The 15,234-nt window shown below is 36.5% G+C and overlaps 1 protein-coding gene across 3 annotated transcripts in view; it reads right to left on the bottom strand.

The window, feature by feature from the left end:
* Positions 1-15,234, bottom strand: part of ZFPM2 (zinc finger protein, FOG family member 2) — a 349,444-nt gene that overhangs the window by 113,205 nt on the left and 221,005 nt on the right. For all 3 annotated transcript variants that reach the window (XM_081952811.1, XM_081952812.1, XM_081952813.1), the window contains one exon: positions 5,675-5,786. In XM_081952811.1, coding sequence (XP_081808937.1) covers positions 5,675-5,786 — 112 coding nt within the window. The remainder of the gene's footprint in view (positions 1-5,674; positions 5,787-15,234) is intronic.

Here is a 15,234-nt window from a genome sequence, read left to right as displayed (position 1 = left end):
CAGGAATACAGTGGAATTGTATAACTGGATAATAACTAAACAACTGACACAATGTAAAATTACATTATCAGTGTGTTAAAACAAAATTGCACCCTAAAGGAGTCTACATGCCAGCTCAGAGCTGCAGTGTAATTATGCTTAACTCTGATAATTAAAATACAACGGAGATCAACAGAATCATTTTCATTAAGAAAATTATTAATGATGGTGGTATAATGGTAATTGATTGCAGAGCACCACAGGATAACGCCATGCAGTATAAACCAACACGTTTTAATAATATGTTTGAGACTGTTTTGATATGGCGCATACGGTTGAAAATGTTTGAAATTAAGATAGAAGCAGTGAGATATATTAAAAATGGGAAACCATAAAGTGGCTGTTTTTAGAATATTTCATTTAAAAAAAAATACAAATCCCAAAGTATTTGAAAACTATATTGCGTTATGGATCAAAGTTCTGTGTGCTGCAATAAAAATTGCCATTTGCAGCATCAATTATACAGCCGAAGTAAACGGAACAAATATTTCTCAAGCCTTCTGTCATTTCATTTCATGTTCCACATTGATCATTTTTACATTTGTGATCATGATTTACTGATATTACTTTGTTTTCTATCTAGATGCACCAAGTACTTTTAGCCTTCATTATTGAGATGACGCAGAAAACAGCATTAGTGCCTTTTCCACTGCTCTTCAATGCCTGCTTAATGAAATATGAAGGGATAATTTTATGTAAATAATAATTGATAATTGACTCAGCAGTGACAATTTATGTGTAGTCTCATGTGCTGCAAAATGTCCAGGTCCTCTTCATCTGAAAACTGATGTCTCTGCCTGTTTGAACTTTTAAAATAAAACAATGATTCTGTTCAGTATGTGTACATTTTCAAGAATGCACGTCTTTTCCCTGATTTTCTTTTTTTATTTTATTTACATCTTATTCCTTAATTAAATTGTAAAGTGTACTGTGGTTAGACGCTACTCAGTTTTATTCTATGACCACAACATATAAACAATAATTTGAGAATACTCCCTTTTTTACAATCCTGTAATTCTTTAATTTAGGATAGATTCAGGGCAACTAGATGGCACTGAGCATTTACTGGCCAGATGCCCTTCCTGATGCCATGTGGAGTTCACAGCAGATATTTTTCTTTGTGCCCTAGGAGAGAAACATCTACTGCTACCTAGGATTGAACTCTCAACCTTCCAAGTGGGAGGTGAGAATTTTCACCACTATGCTACCATGCCACTCAACTTGAGAATATATCATCATCATCATAATACTAGGAGAAGTAGTAAACCGAAATGTGAATTAAATTCACGTTAAAGAGAATTTCTATAGTAAAAATGAAAAATACCCAAACAACAGTACTTACAGGAGAAACAATGTATAAGAAAGTGCAGGCCAAGTAAATAGAGGACTTAGTAATTTGCACCAAAATAAAATTTTCATTACATGTGGGATATCTACATTAAAAGTCGTATTTAGTGATATCTGTTGGCATCATCCTTTGACAGCATATCTATCTATCTGTCCATCCATCCTCTACCTTAGATCTGAATGGGCATCAAATCAACATATGATCCTGGGATCCTGGGCAGCGAACACCAAATTGCATTCTACATGGAGCTGCCCTCTGGAATATCTAAAAGCTTCAACTGGTATAAAATGCAGCAGTGCGGACGGTTATGTGTGCTTCTAGAACAACCAGTGTTAAACTTCTGCTCTATAAGCTGCATTGATTGCTAGTTTGCTTCCAATTTAAGGTAATGCTTTTGCCCTTTAAAGCCCTTCAAGACAGGGGACTGGTTTATTTGAGGGATCATCTCTTTCCCATTACATCTGCTCATCTCATCAGATCTGGCAAAAGAGGCATACTGTATGTCCCATTCCTCAAGGAACTAAACTTGGCAGGTCCAAATAGGTAGGAAAATCTGTTCTGTTTCACCTGCCTTATGGAACATTCTTCCCCCTGAAGTAAGGTAATCCATGTCCCTCCATATTTTCCAGAAGTCCCTAAAGATTTGGCTTTATCATCAGGCCTTGGGGTTCCAGGAACTGGTGAGATCTTGAGGTTATTCCATTGCTGATCAAATCTTGTGTATGTGTGTGGATGTTTGCGTTTCATGTGTTTCTTGTTTTTAAACTTTTTTTTAATGTATGCCACTCAGAATCACTTCTTATGAGTTGAGTAACTATATGATTTTGATAAACAAATAAATTTAAAACAATAAAAACATCAACAAAATCAGAAATATATCACACACTGATGACCTATTTTTTGTTCAGACATACCAGTAAATATTTTTTTCTATTAGAAAAGAGTTTCTAAAGTTGCTTAAATTAAACTAGAAAATCTAGGCTAAGTATTTTCGTTAATATGTAATAAAAAAAATTGAATGGTTTTAGGAGAGATGCTGTGAAACACATCCTATATGTAACTAGTACTTTTCATTAAAATATTTTGGTATTTTCAAAGACCTAAGCATGTACTGCATTTTAAGAATACAGGTTCACATCCTCATTGCAATTAGCAATGACTGAATCACATCCAATTTCCTTATTTGTTAGCTATGAAAATCCTTTTCCTTTTTTAAAAAAGATCATTTTTATTCAGCATTTTTAAATTAAAATCACAATTACATTTTTACAGCTTTCCACTATTGGTATTCTTTTTTCTAATTTCTAATTTTCCATTCTACTGCATATTGTTTCATACATAAATCCTCCTTCTTTCATGATTATTATTTTTAGAATGTATATAACATACATACAATGTGATAAACCTTTTCCTGAAAGACTTGTATCCAAAATAAAGTTTCGGGTTTCTTCAGTGAACAGCAAAAGAATTCAAGAAAGAATATACTGTCACCTACAGTCTACTTTCAACAGGACAAAAATGGTTAGAATGCTTACTGAAAGCGGACATATATTATGCAGACTGGGTTATTCATTATTATTATTATTTTATTTTATTTGCTAAGCAACTTGAAAGGGCTTCCAGAACAGCATGAATACATAGTGGAGATTGTTTTCCCTAAACAGATGGAAACCTTCTATTTAGGGATCTAAATCTAATCTAACTTCTAGATGAATCAAATGATACAAATTTCATTTTGAGGATCCCATGAGTATCATTATGTGTATTAGACAATATATGATCAGAATTTAAAAGCATAAGAACAGTCTTATGAAATTGTACCAAATTCCATAAAGTGCAGCATTTTATGTCCCACAAGAAAAAGTCTATTCTTCCCAGAAACCAAAAAATATCATCATCCTTATAATACTCCAAATTTCCCCATCATCGTTTAAATTCTCCAAATTGCCTCCAAATCTAGTGATTCACTTATATTTTATTAATTTAAATTTGATCACCTAGTAGGAATGTCAAAACTATCCAATGCAGCTGTTGCCACCAAATCCAGTTGCACTGAATTTTGCCATGTCTTACTATGAAATTTGATTTTTCAGCATTTTCCAATTGAATCGGGAACAAAAGTGATATCCATTCAGTCTTACTATCAGTTAGTGAAACATGTTCATTAATATTATTTCAGGCTGCATTTTAACCAAATAAAAAACAATGTACATATAATAATGCTGAAGTTAAAATGAGATGTTCACTTTTACTCAGAAAGAATTTTCACACTCATTTAACAATAAAATATTTCGTCAACCTTAAGTGGTACAATCTAAGAGTGATTTTATCACATTATCTGCCTTAGAGATACAGGCAGCCTTATCGCTACTGAGTCAGATTTTAAGAAGCGACAGTATTAAAAAAAAATCAAACAGGACTAAATTGATATAAGAGAAAAAAATTCAGAAATCTGCTAGTGAAATTTTTCATCTGTGAACAACTACGTGGCTTATGTTTTATTTTAGATAGTTGTTTTAGATAAACTGTCATCAATAATTTATTTAGAAATATAAAGATGCATACTAAAATATGTGCTAATATTGTATTATTTTATTTTTATTCAGTGTGGTTTTCTGCTGTTAAAGTAATGCTTCATAGCAGACTTGAGAAATATATATATTCTTCCTTTTTGTGTTTGTTCCCTTAATTAAATATTTCCAGGTTACAAACTGTGTGCATGAGTGTTTTATATAATTATATAAAAATACATAAGATTCTAATGTACAACTACTCATGTAAATTCTGTTTTCAATGTTTTGGTTTTCGAAAGCTTGTTCTGGTCTAAAAGAAATCTTATTTAAAATGTATCATTTGCAATGATTATAAAAACAAGGTATAATTGTTTCTAGTAAGTTTTAATAGTTCTTCATGTTATGATTGACTTTGAATATTAATATAGTAATATAGGCCCTTATTTGCCTGAACATTATATATTGAAATGGTCACAAGGTTGTTAAAATGAAGAAATATTTCACCTTTGTAGAAGTTTTGGTTAGGAATGTTTAAAAGACAACTTTAAAAAATATCAAAGAAGTCTTTATTTTCAGAAGTAACACTGAGACTGTAAATTAATAGCACTTGAAATGTGAGACTAATTGAAAATATTAAAAGTTAAGAAAGAAAGAAAAAAATATATTAGAAACATAGAATAGGAAAGCTAAGACGCAACACTGGAGAACATCTTGTCCAATTCCCTTTGTCGTGCATAAACTCACTACTCATTCAAGTGTCATAGATCTGTATTATATAGTTCATATTCATATTCAATCTGCATTGTTTTTTCTCAAACATGACCACAACAAATCTGATAAGGGTGGAAATAAAATTCAATTTAGTGAAGATTAATTCCTGGTTTTATCCCATTGTTTCAAATGGTCTTTTCCCCAATAGCATGTTAACTCAGAATTCCTGTTAATTATTCATTCCCACATAAATCTCAATGTCTAGAATCTCAGCATTCTGAAATCCCTTTGAGGTTGCAATACAATTGTAAAATTATATCTAACATTTGGTATACCTACTTAAAACCTCATTCTTCTTTTGACCACTCATTTTGGAAATTTACCCAAAATTAAGCATTCTAAAAAGTCGTATGACATTCCTTTACATATAAGTCATATACTCAGTAAGCCAAAGCTTAATCAATCCAATCTTTCAGTTTTCAGAACCTTTGAAATCACAGTTCTCACAATCATTTTCTCCAAAACAACATGGTTGTTCCAATGGATTTTTATTTACTTGTCACAAGCAGCAATATTTTTTTTCTTTATTTCTATTAGGTTAAAACTGCAATTGGGTGAGCCTCTTTTTAAAAAAAAAACTCAAAGGAATGTTCACAATAGATCCGTGACTTAATACAATGCAGTAATTTTATCTTAGGTTGGAAAAAAAGAAGAATGAAAAAGCTGCTGCGTTTAAACCAGACACACTTGAAATCAAAGATCTGGGAAGTATCAGGATAGCTGTTCACGTTGTGAGTGAAGTAGGCAAGTTTTTATATCCGAAATGCATCAGGTAGAAGAAAGATCTATACCTTTAAAATATTCTGTTTGAACGCTGAATAATATATGTCTCTGTTTCATGCTCATGAACAAACCCTTCTCTCTTTCTTAAGGTGGCAATAAAGAAATGCGAGTTACTCATCTCTGCTGCCTGTATTTGCTGTCTACTGTCAACTAGCATGTTTCTCCAGCACTGGGTTAATTCCTTACCAAGAGAGAGGAAGAGAAACTAGCTTGGATTTACCTTTGCTGTACACAATGCAGTTGTTTTTGTTGTCTTCTACTCCTTGCCAAGTCATATCCAGCAACCACTTGGGGCCAGCGGTCAACACCATAGGGAGTGGGGCCTTTGGCTTCTGAGGGGGGAAAAAGGCAACAAACATAGCCCAGTAAGCTTGTGTTGATTAAGAATTTAAACAAAACCAGTAGCAATAACTTTATTTGCCAACTAATTTGATCTCTAAATCGAGAAACCTTATTCCCTGACTGATGGAGAAAGGCAAGAGAAGAAGAGCGGGAGGAGTAGGAGAAGTAGCGGGTTAGTGCTTTGATAAAAAAATGAATGGCAGAATTATTATTGAGGATTTTTCTGAATGATAGCACTGGATCAGATCTCCAAGATTAGACACATCTCTAGTGGCTTTGAATTATAAAGGGAATGTAGGTGACTTTCACAGCAAAAAGCCAAGTGTTTGGAAATGAACTTTAGACACATTGTACTTCGTTATCAACAGGATCTCTATTTCCTGAAACAGACAGGAAAGAATTTAAAGAATCGGTATCCATTTCAAAGCCCGAGTAACATTTATATTTGGTGGGAAATTATTCTGAATGGATAATGTATTTTCTCCCTGCCCTCACCCCCTCCCCCTTTTTCCTTTGATGGCTGTTGATGAGCTTGCTTTATTGTTGCTGTAATAATAATGATTATGAATTCCAAAAGGAAAAGGAAAATTAGCAGCCAAAATGAATTTGGGTGACCAAATCAGAGAAAAATGCATGATACATAACCTGATTCACAAAAGATTAAGAAACACACATGTCATTTTAAAAAGCATTTCTAAAACATATTTTCCATGGTGCAAGTTAGGACAGAAACATTCAAATTACTTTTGCTCAAGTTCCCTGCTAAATCTAAATGCAAGGAATGAACTGAGCCACAATTTAGAAAGGCTTATCCCTAGTTTTTTTTTTTTTTTAACAATGATTGGTAGTCAAATGCTATTTAGACAGTTATCATTAATCATTCCTTGTTCTGCATATCAAACATCTTGAAACTATAACTCAAAGTGCAAAGTACAATGAAAAGACTCTCTAGAAAATAATCTAATGGGCTTCTTTATTTTTTATTTTAATATAGATAGGGTGTTTTTCCAGATGATCCAGACCTGTCTTAGAAATACTGTTGCAGTTTCTATCCCTGATCTAGAAGTCAGAAGCATAAAGTTAAAGCTGTATGGCCACCGTACCAGCAAAGATAGCTGAGCAGTGAGTTGCTATAATCATACTTCTGCCCTAATGCTAAACCTTTAGGTCAAAGATGGCTAACCTTTTCCGGACCATGTGCTCAAAGCACGCACCCGAACCCCCAAAATGCAATGTGCGTGCGGCCTCCGTGCATGTGCCCTGCCCCCATGCATGTATGCCCTGCCCTCGCATGAGCCCCACCCCAATTCATGCATGTGCAGCCCCATATACGCACCATGTCCCCCGCACATGTATGCAGGCCCCTGTGCATTTGCGGAAGAGACCCGAAGACTATCTGGCCAGCGGGAGGCACACCCGCATGCGCAGGGGAGCTGAACTACGGCAATGGCTAGCATGCCCACAGAGAGGGTGCCATAGGTTTGCCACCACCATAGGCTTTAGGTAATGGACCTCTGCCATTATCATATGTAAGGACATAGAGATCTATTCAGTTTTTGCTATTTGGAACTTTTATTATTACAATTAGTCCTCAAGTTGCAACCACAGTTGGGATTAGAATTGCCATTGCTAAGCAAGGCAGTTTTAAGTGAATCATGCCCAAGGCTTTTAGCCATAGCTCATAAACAAATCATTGCAGTTGTTAAATGAATCATCATGTTGTTAAGCGAATCTGGCTCCTGCCATTGACTTTGCTTGTCAGTAGCTGGCTGGAAAGTTTGCAGGTGGAGATCACATTTCCCCAGAGCAGGACATCAGTTATAAATACATGTCCGTTGGCAAACCATTGAATTTCGATCAGATGACTGTAGGGAGGATGCAACAGTCACAATTGTGAAGTCCGGTCATAAGGGCCTTATCAGTGCCACTGTAACTTTGAATGGTCACTAAATGAATAGTTGTAAGTCAAGGACCACCTGTATTTCAATTTTAGCCTTCAGTGGGGCTAACAAAAAATAAACACACAAAAGCAAGTGTAAAACAATTAAAAATTAATTGAACCACAAAAGCACAAAAGCTAAACTGAAAAAAATAGTAGGACATGACCAGGCTGAGCCTGAGGGAAGGGTAAAATGCATCGTAAGTCACCAGTCCCTGTGCGCTCCCAAGTCCAGCCCACCTTGAATGCCTCTCTTATCTTCTGTACATTTTTCCTTGACTGACAGTCGGTCAGATTCTTGTAGAGAGCTTACACTTGCAATTAGCCTTTATACTCCTTTGAACGGCCTAAATCTCCTGATTTCTGTGGCGCTTGGCAAAAATCAACCCAACCTGAAGGCCAAATGAAGAGAGGTAGTTCAGAAGAGACTTTTCTACAGGTAGTCCTTGACTTACAGCAGTTCATTTCGTGACCATCGGAAGTTAGGGCACCGAAAAAAGTGACTTATGAGCGTTTTTACACTTTCAATAATTATAGCATCCCATGGTTACAAATCAAAATTTGGATACTTGGCAACTGGTTGAAATTTATGATGGCGGCAGTGTCCCTAGGGTCATGTGAAGGTTATCTTTGGTAACCTTCTGACAAGCAAAGTCAATGGGAAAGCCAGATTCACTTAACAACTGTGTAAGTAACTTATCAACTGCAGTGATTCACTTAACAAACTTGGAAGGAAAGGTGAGGCAAAATTCACTTAAGAAATGTCTCACTTAACAACAGAACTTTTGGGCTCAACTGTGGTTGTAAAGTCAAGGACTACTTGTTTTGGCAGCTAAAAGCATGGCAAAGGGCTTGGAAATAGGCATCCAAGGGGGAAGGAGGAGGAAAAATCAAGAATGGTGGCTCTGGCCTCCTGCTTTTTATAGAGTGTTGATTGGGCTTTGACTATATATAGTAATTGATGTCATCTCAATTTTTGACCTCCCTCTAAAGATGCTCCAGCTTGGAAGTGATGCAAAAGAAGACTTGCCATCCTGCACTTAAGAAATGAGATTCTAAAATCTTTCTTCTGCATTCATTCAAAAGAAAAGCAAGTTTTAGCTTCTAATCTTTTATTTTAAAAGTGGGAGGATCATCCTAAATTCACTGAGAATATAGTAAGTGAAGCTGCCAATTCTTTTGAATGGAGGGGGTCAACTTAAATTCAGAGTCCTCTCCTTCCTGATAAATACAGCATTTCTATCTTTCATAATGTCCAATATAATATTCTCTCCCTGGGCATTAAATAAAGCTAGTATTATCATATTTTCAGCATTACTGGAATTTAACATTTTAACATTCACTTGTGGCAATGGAAAGAAAGGAAGTGTTTTACCATTATGAGTCAGTTGATAAAAAGCTCATGTTACCAGAGGTTTATAAATCAGACTTCCATGATTAATAATTTCTTTAGTAGCAGAATTCTAATACATAAGTCTTGATGTATTCATTTAAAAGGAGAGAACAAATCCACATATGTGCAGATGTGTTATCACGTTTGAAATGAATGAGTTTCATTTTACTTTTGTAAACTAATTTAACACATTTGCACTTCCTAAATCAATACACTAATTAGAACACAGTTAAGTTTTGGGCAATTGCGCTCAGAATTTTGCAGTAAAATAATCTAGGACTTTGCAGTTTTTTTTTAAAAAAAAAGCATGCAGGAATGCAAATGAAACATCAGTTTCTGAATTGTTAAAGAGGTCGCTGCAACCATGTAATATAAATCCTGCCCTTTTTAAAAAAAATGTCTTATGCATGCAACCCATATGAATTATAAAAGGGCTTCTATGTAGTCACTAATTTGCCTTTTTCTTTAACCTTTCATTGGATTCCCCTTTAGCTGCATCTTTTTCGAAGTTCCAACAGATGTTTAGAAATCACTTTTGGCCTCCCTTCGTCCTTCTCTTTCACAAAATTTGTAAATTCCTACTACATTGCAAACTAACTGATCACAAAAACGTGAATCCAAGATAAACACATACACGAAGAGGCACATAGAAAACAACCATATAGAATATATTATAATTAGACATAATAATCATTATTTTTAATAACCCTGTAATCCCTTGAACAGTAACGGAATATAGCTGATCATTTACTGGCCAGATGCCCTCCCTGATGCCTACACAGAGGTCACAGCAGATATTTTCCCTTTCTGCCCAGAAAGAAAAATATCTGCCACTACCTAGGATCGATCTCACAGCCTCCAGATTGTGAGGCGAAAGCTCCACCACTAGGCCACCACACAGCTCACAATTTATATATATATTTATAATCCACATTAAATGAAAAATGTAAAAAAGAAAAATATTTTTAATTCATTCAAGGCTTTTTCTCATATTTAAAAAAAATAACATGCTTTGTTTAAGGGAGGACTCCTTTAAGTTTTATTTCCATTTAAGCTCACCATTTTCTAATATAGTGTGCATGAAGAAGGCAGAATGGTGCAGCAGGCAAAAGTCAGTATTTAGAAGTTAAATTTAATGTTTTATACCTAGATGTATACTATGAGTCTGGAGGGAGGGGGCGTCTGCCATACTTGCAACTGCCAAAATTTGTATACTATTCCACATACCCTTTTCCTAGTAAATGTGTTAAAAAAACCAATAAAATTTTCTGGAAAAAAAAGAAGAAGTTAAATTTCAACCTACCAGATGACCTTCAAAGATAGGTTGGATTGAGTGGGTAAAGGAAGAAAAATAATTAAAGATTTTAGGATTTAAGATTTCTTTTAAAATATTCCCCATACTGGTTCTGACTTTTGGACTGGGAAGGCTAATTAACCAGTAAGACTTGCTTTTTCCTCCCATTCATCAATCTTCATGTATTTTCCTCCTAACTCAAATTGAGGACCTACCTTTAGAAAACCCACTAATATACTAGTTCTGGTTTTCACTACATGGAGCAAAGCTCTGTGTTATTTGGACTATGGGGAAATAAAAGTTTGAGCACTAATGTTGTAATATCCTGGGGATTTGGGCTATTCTTTCATCTTATTGTGGTAAAGGTTAGCTGGTCATTTCTAGCACTCATTGTGACATTTGCTGCTGGAATTATCTTTATGTTAGGATCTGTTCTTTTCAAAGGAGATCAAGACTACAGACAACATAACCTGGACAACTTATTCTCATGTTCAGCAACATGATTAAGAAAATAAAGTCTTACTCTATTTTTACTCAAATATACACATAATATCCACAGGTTTCATTGTGGCCTCCATGTCAAATGCACATGTTTCAAGTTAGTAACAAATCTCAGCAATCAACTTCACTGTCCTGATGGAGAAAACTGAAGTTTTTTTATTCAGTTTAAAAGAACCCTAAAAAACTGGTTATTCCGTCAAATTAAGGTGTTTGATAAGTCCTTTAGGTTGAGGATGATGTGTGAGAATGCTGTTTTTTATTTGTTCCCTTGGAGAGATTGTGTTTTTTTTAATGCATTATTGCTTTCTTACTTTTTAATCTTGTGAAGTTGCTCAGAGTAATTTAGGAGTTGAGTAGCCTAAAAATTGGATGGATGGATGGAGGAAGGGAGGAAGGAAGGAAAGAAGGAAGGAAGGAATAGAGACTGCTAGAAAGGCATCTCTTGATCTATCTGCCATGTTTCTATTTCGGATCTTTCTTCCTCCCCAGGTATCTGCATTTCTTTACTATTAATTCAAATTTTAAAAAAAATTAATTATCTCTCTTAAATCTTCTTCTCTTTACAACCTTCTAATGTATTTTTCAGTGTAACCTTTCCTTTAATAACTCTGAATGCAAAATCCTCAAAATAAGGGCATACTTTAAAAAAATTATAAAAGAGCTAACAACCTCTAATCCAAGTTTTCTATGACATATAATTTTACTCTAACCTTAATGAAATAAGAACATTATTTAAAAGGAAAACCCAGCAACTGATATCAAATACTTAGCAAAGAACATAAAAGTGACACACGTCTTCTAAATTTTAATCTAAGGTAACAAACCTCTGATCTTTATTGCTTCATGTAACAAAACCAGAAAATATTTCAGCATTTTTCAATTATTCAATTTCAGGATCAGGCCAATGGGAACAAGGCACACGAGGCCAAAAGTGGATCTCCCAAAAGGGAGCAATTAGATTCTGCTAATGAGGATAAAAGAGGTTAAGCAGATACATGGTTTTTACCAGCCTTTCACGTAATTCAGCAAACAAGTGAGGTAAACCGAAAGGGCTGTTTATGAAGACTCAAAAGGTTAATAAAGATAAAAATAGCCATTGACCATTCTTTCGCTTTTTAACTTAAAAGGAATTGTTCATAATTCAGTCATTTTAGATAAATTGTACATCTTGTTATTCTTTGGGTTGCAACATCACAGTTTTCTTGGCAGCAATATCAATTAGTCTGCCACTACTCTAGAAAGAGTGCAGAGAAGAGCAACAAAGATGATTAGAGGACTGGAGACTAAAACATATGAAGAACGGTTACAGGAACTGGGTATGTCTAGTTTAATAGAAAGAAGGACTAGGGGAGACATGATAGCAGGTGTTCCAATATCTCAGGGGTTGCCACAAAGAAGAGGGAGTCCAACTATTCTCCAAGGCACCTGAGGGTAGAACAAGAAGCAATGGGTGGAAACTAATCAAGGAGAGAAGCAACTTAGAACTAAGAAGAAATTCCCTGACACTGGAATAACTTGCCTCTAGAAGTTGTGAATGCTCCAACACTGGATGTTTTTAAGAAGATGTTGGATACCCATTTGTCTGAAGTGGTGCAGGCTTCCTGCCTAAGCAGGGGGTTGGGCTAGAAGACCTTCAACGTCCCTTCCAACTGTTATTCTATTCTATTCTATTCTATTCTATTCTATTCTGTTCTTCCTTATTTTTCAAACCGTTTCTTTTCCTATGGACTTTGTTTCTTCTGGGTCTCTTATTCAAGTAGGAACCAAGTATCCACGCTTAGCCATGGCCGTTAAAACGTAGCTACATTGACCCAAAACGTATTCCTGACATTAGGGAAATTATAGCAGTTTATTCTTCACAGAATCAACTAAAATTCCTCAACCTGACAAGAGCAGAGTTACTCATTTTCCCTTTTCAAAATGGCATCCTCAGAAGAAGTAGTCAGTCTTACCAGAGTATAAACAACTGGTGTGAATATTTCAGGCAATGTTAAAAGGAAAAGCATAACTTGGAGCCAGAATAAAATCTAAATTTGATTTAATTTAGAAGTAATTAAAATAGTAAGCTTACAAGTAATTAAAATTAATGAAACACAATTAATATTATCTATTTCAATGCTTTTATAACCTTACCAGTTACTTGACCTACTGAAAATTATAATCAAATGATAATTTTTGAAGGCAATAGGAGACATTGAGGTCTCTACATCCAGCTCTATGGTAGATAGAAAACAAAAGACTGATACTTAAAAATCAAACTTGTTGTATCGTAATATCCAATGCATTTCAACTATTGGCATGTATGCAGAAGTCTTTTTATTTTAATATCTTATTTAAAAAATCTTATTCCAGAGCATCATTTTTAGAAGTGTACATTCTCATTAGCAAATTGTTTAGCCGAACATTCAGGATAAGACACATAAAAAGCTATTGTCTTATGCACCAAGCAATCTCAGTGAAACTATTCATAATATTCAGGAATCAAACTAAGATTTGATTATTCCTTTGCCCTTCTGTCTGTTCGTCTTTGGTACCCTCCCTTTCTTATGGTTCAGAGAGGAGCACTTTGTTTTCCTCCTTCTATATCTGTTTTTGCCATGAAAGATAATTCTATATTTGGATAAGGCCTGAAAAAGAAAACATAGTTTAAAAACTGCTGATTTGTATATTCTAAAATCATCTTCATTATTTATTCATTAGTATTTACAAAAAAGAAGAAGAAAAGCACACGGGAATGCATCATGCTTGAATAAATAGCTGCCAGACTTGGGGTGGGAGGTGGGGGGAACAGGGAGAAGTAACGAATGGAAAATAGAAATGAGTATTCACAGATGGAATCCCATATGACAGCTGGGCTTCCCTGCAACTAGAGAAACCCAACTGTTTACCCCAGGAGATGATCACTAGAAAAACAACACACCGTTCCCACACTTGACAGACTTCCACAAGCTTATAACAAAGGCAATTTGAAGAAAGGGAAGGAGAAAACAAATGTATATTCAAACTGTACCTCTATAAACGCCAATACAATTTGCAATAGTTTTTTTAACCTATTAAGGGTTCTAAACTACTGCAAATAATCAAAACTTTCAGCTGTCCCTATGATCTAAATCAAGACAGGACAATATGGGCGTAACTTTGTTATGCAGTATATATCAGTGAAAAATCCACAAGAGATATACGTAAAGGCTCCTCTCACACATCTGTGCTAGTTGTTTCCAACACCAGGGGGTGTCATCTCCATTTCAAAGCCGAAGAGCCAGCACTGTCCGAAGACGTCTCCGTGGTCATGTGGCCGGCATGACTAAATGCCAAAAGCGCACAGAACGCTGTTACCTTCCCATCAAAAGTGGTCCCTGTTGTATTCTTTCCTCCCCGACTTACGACCGGGGAATTCCCCCTGTTGTCAGCCAGCAACAGCCATGCTGCGCCTTAGCCAATCAGGCGCTGCATGGCTGAAGGCGGGCTGATCTGATCTCCTGATTGGTTCCTCGGCCTGACAGCTCTCCCTTAAATAGCTGTCAGGCTAAGGAACGGGCGATTCTCTCCTGTATTGCTTGCTGTTGTTAAACGTTAATAAATAGAGTTGGACGTTCCTCAGTGTGTCAAGCCTCGTCTTTCCCCACACTTCTTCACTGGCGACGAAGGTGGGATCCTCCTGAGGCGACGACCCTGACGGAACCCAACCTCTTCACACAGCCGCTTGAGTTTAGCTCCCCGAGCCGCACAACTCCAAGCCGCTATGTCTTCGCTTCCTCCGTTCGCTCCCTTCGGAACCGAGGGAGAAGGATGGACGGGATTTTTGGAACGCTTCGAGTGTTTCCTGCGAGCCAACGGGAAAAGGGGTATCCCGATGGAGGAGAAGTGCAGCTTCTTCCTCAGTAGCTGCGGAACCCCGATGTTCAACGCCGCCCGGGCGTTGGCAGCCCCTTTGCCAGTCCACGATCTCGACTGGGATACGCTGATGGCCAAGCTGAAGGGACATTATGCCCCGACCCCATCGAAAATTACCAGGCGGTACGCTTTCCGTCAGTGCGTCCAGAAGCCGCACGAAGACGTCAGCCAGTTCCTCCAGTCCTTGCGGACCACAGCTATACCCTGCGAGTTCCCGGACTTGGAGGACAACCTGGTGGAACAATTTGTCAGCGGAATCAGGGACCGCCGGCTGAGGAGGCGTCTCCTGGCTCGGCCAGAAATCACCTTGGCAGAGGCGGTCGCTGAGGCACGGGCGGTGGAGTTGTCTGAGCAATCCGTCGCTGAGATGGACCGCCACCCGTTTCCATCTTCCCCAGCGCATACCTGCCTCATTGA

This window comes from Natrix helvetica, assembly GCF_964273705.1.
Source record: "Natrix helvetica genome assembly, chromosome: 4".
NCBI lineage: Eukaryota > Metazoa > Chordata > Lepidosauria > Squamata > Natricidae > Natrix > Natrix helvetica.
Note: the sequence above shows the minus strand (reverse complement) of the source record. Positions and strands in the feature narration are given on the sequence as shown.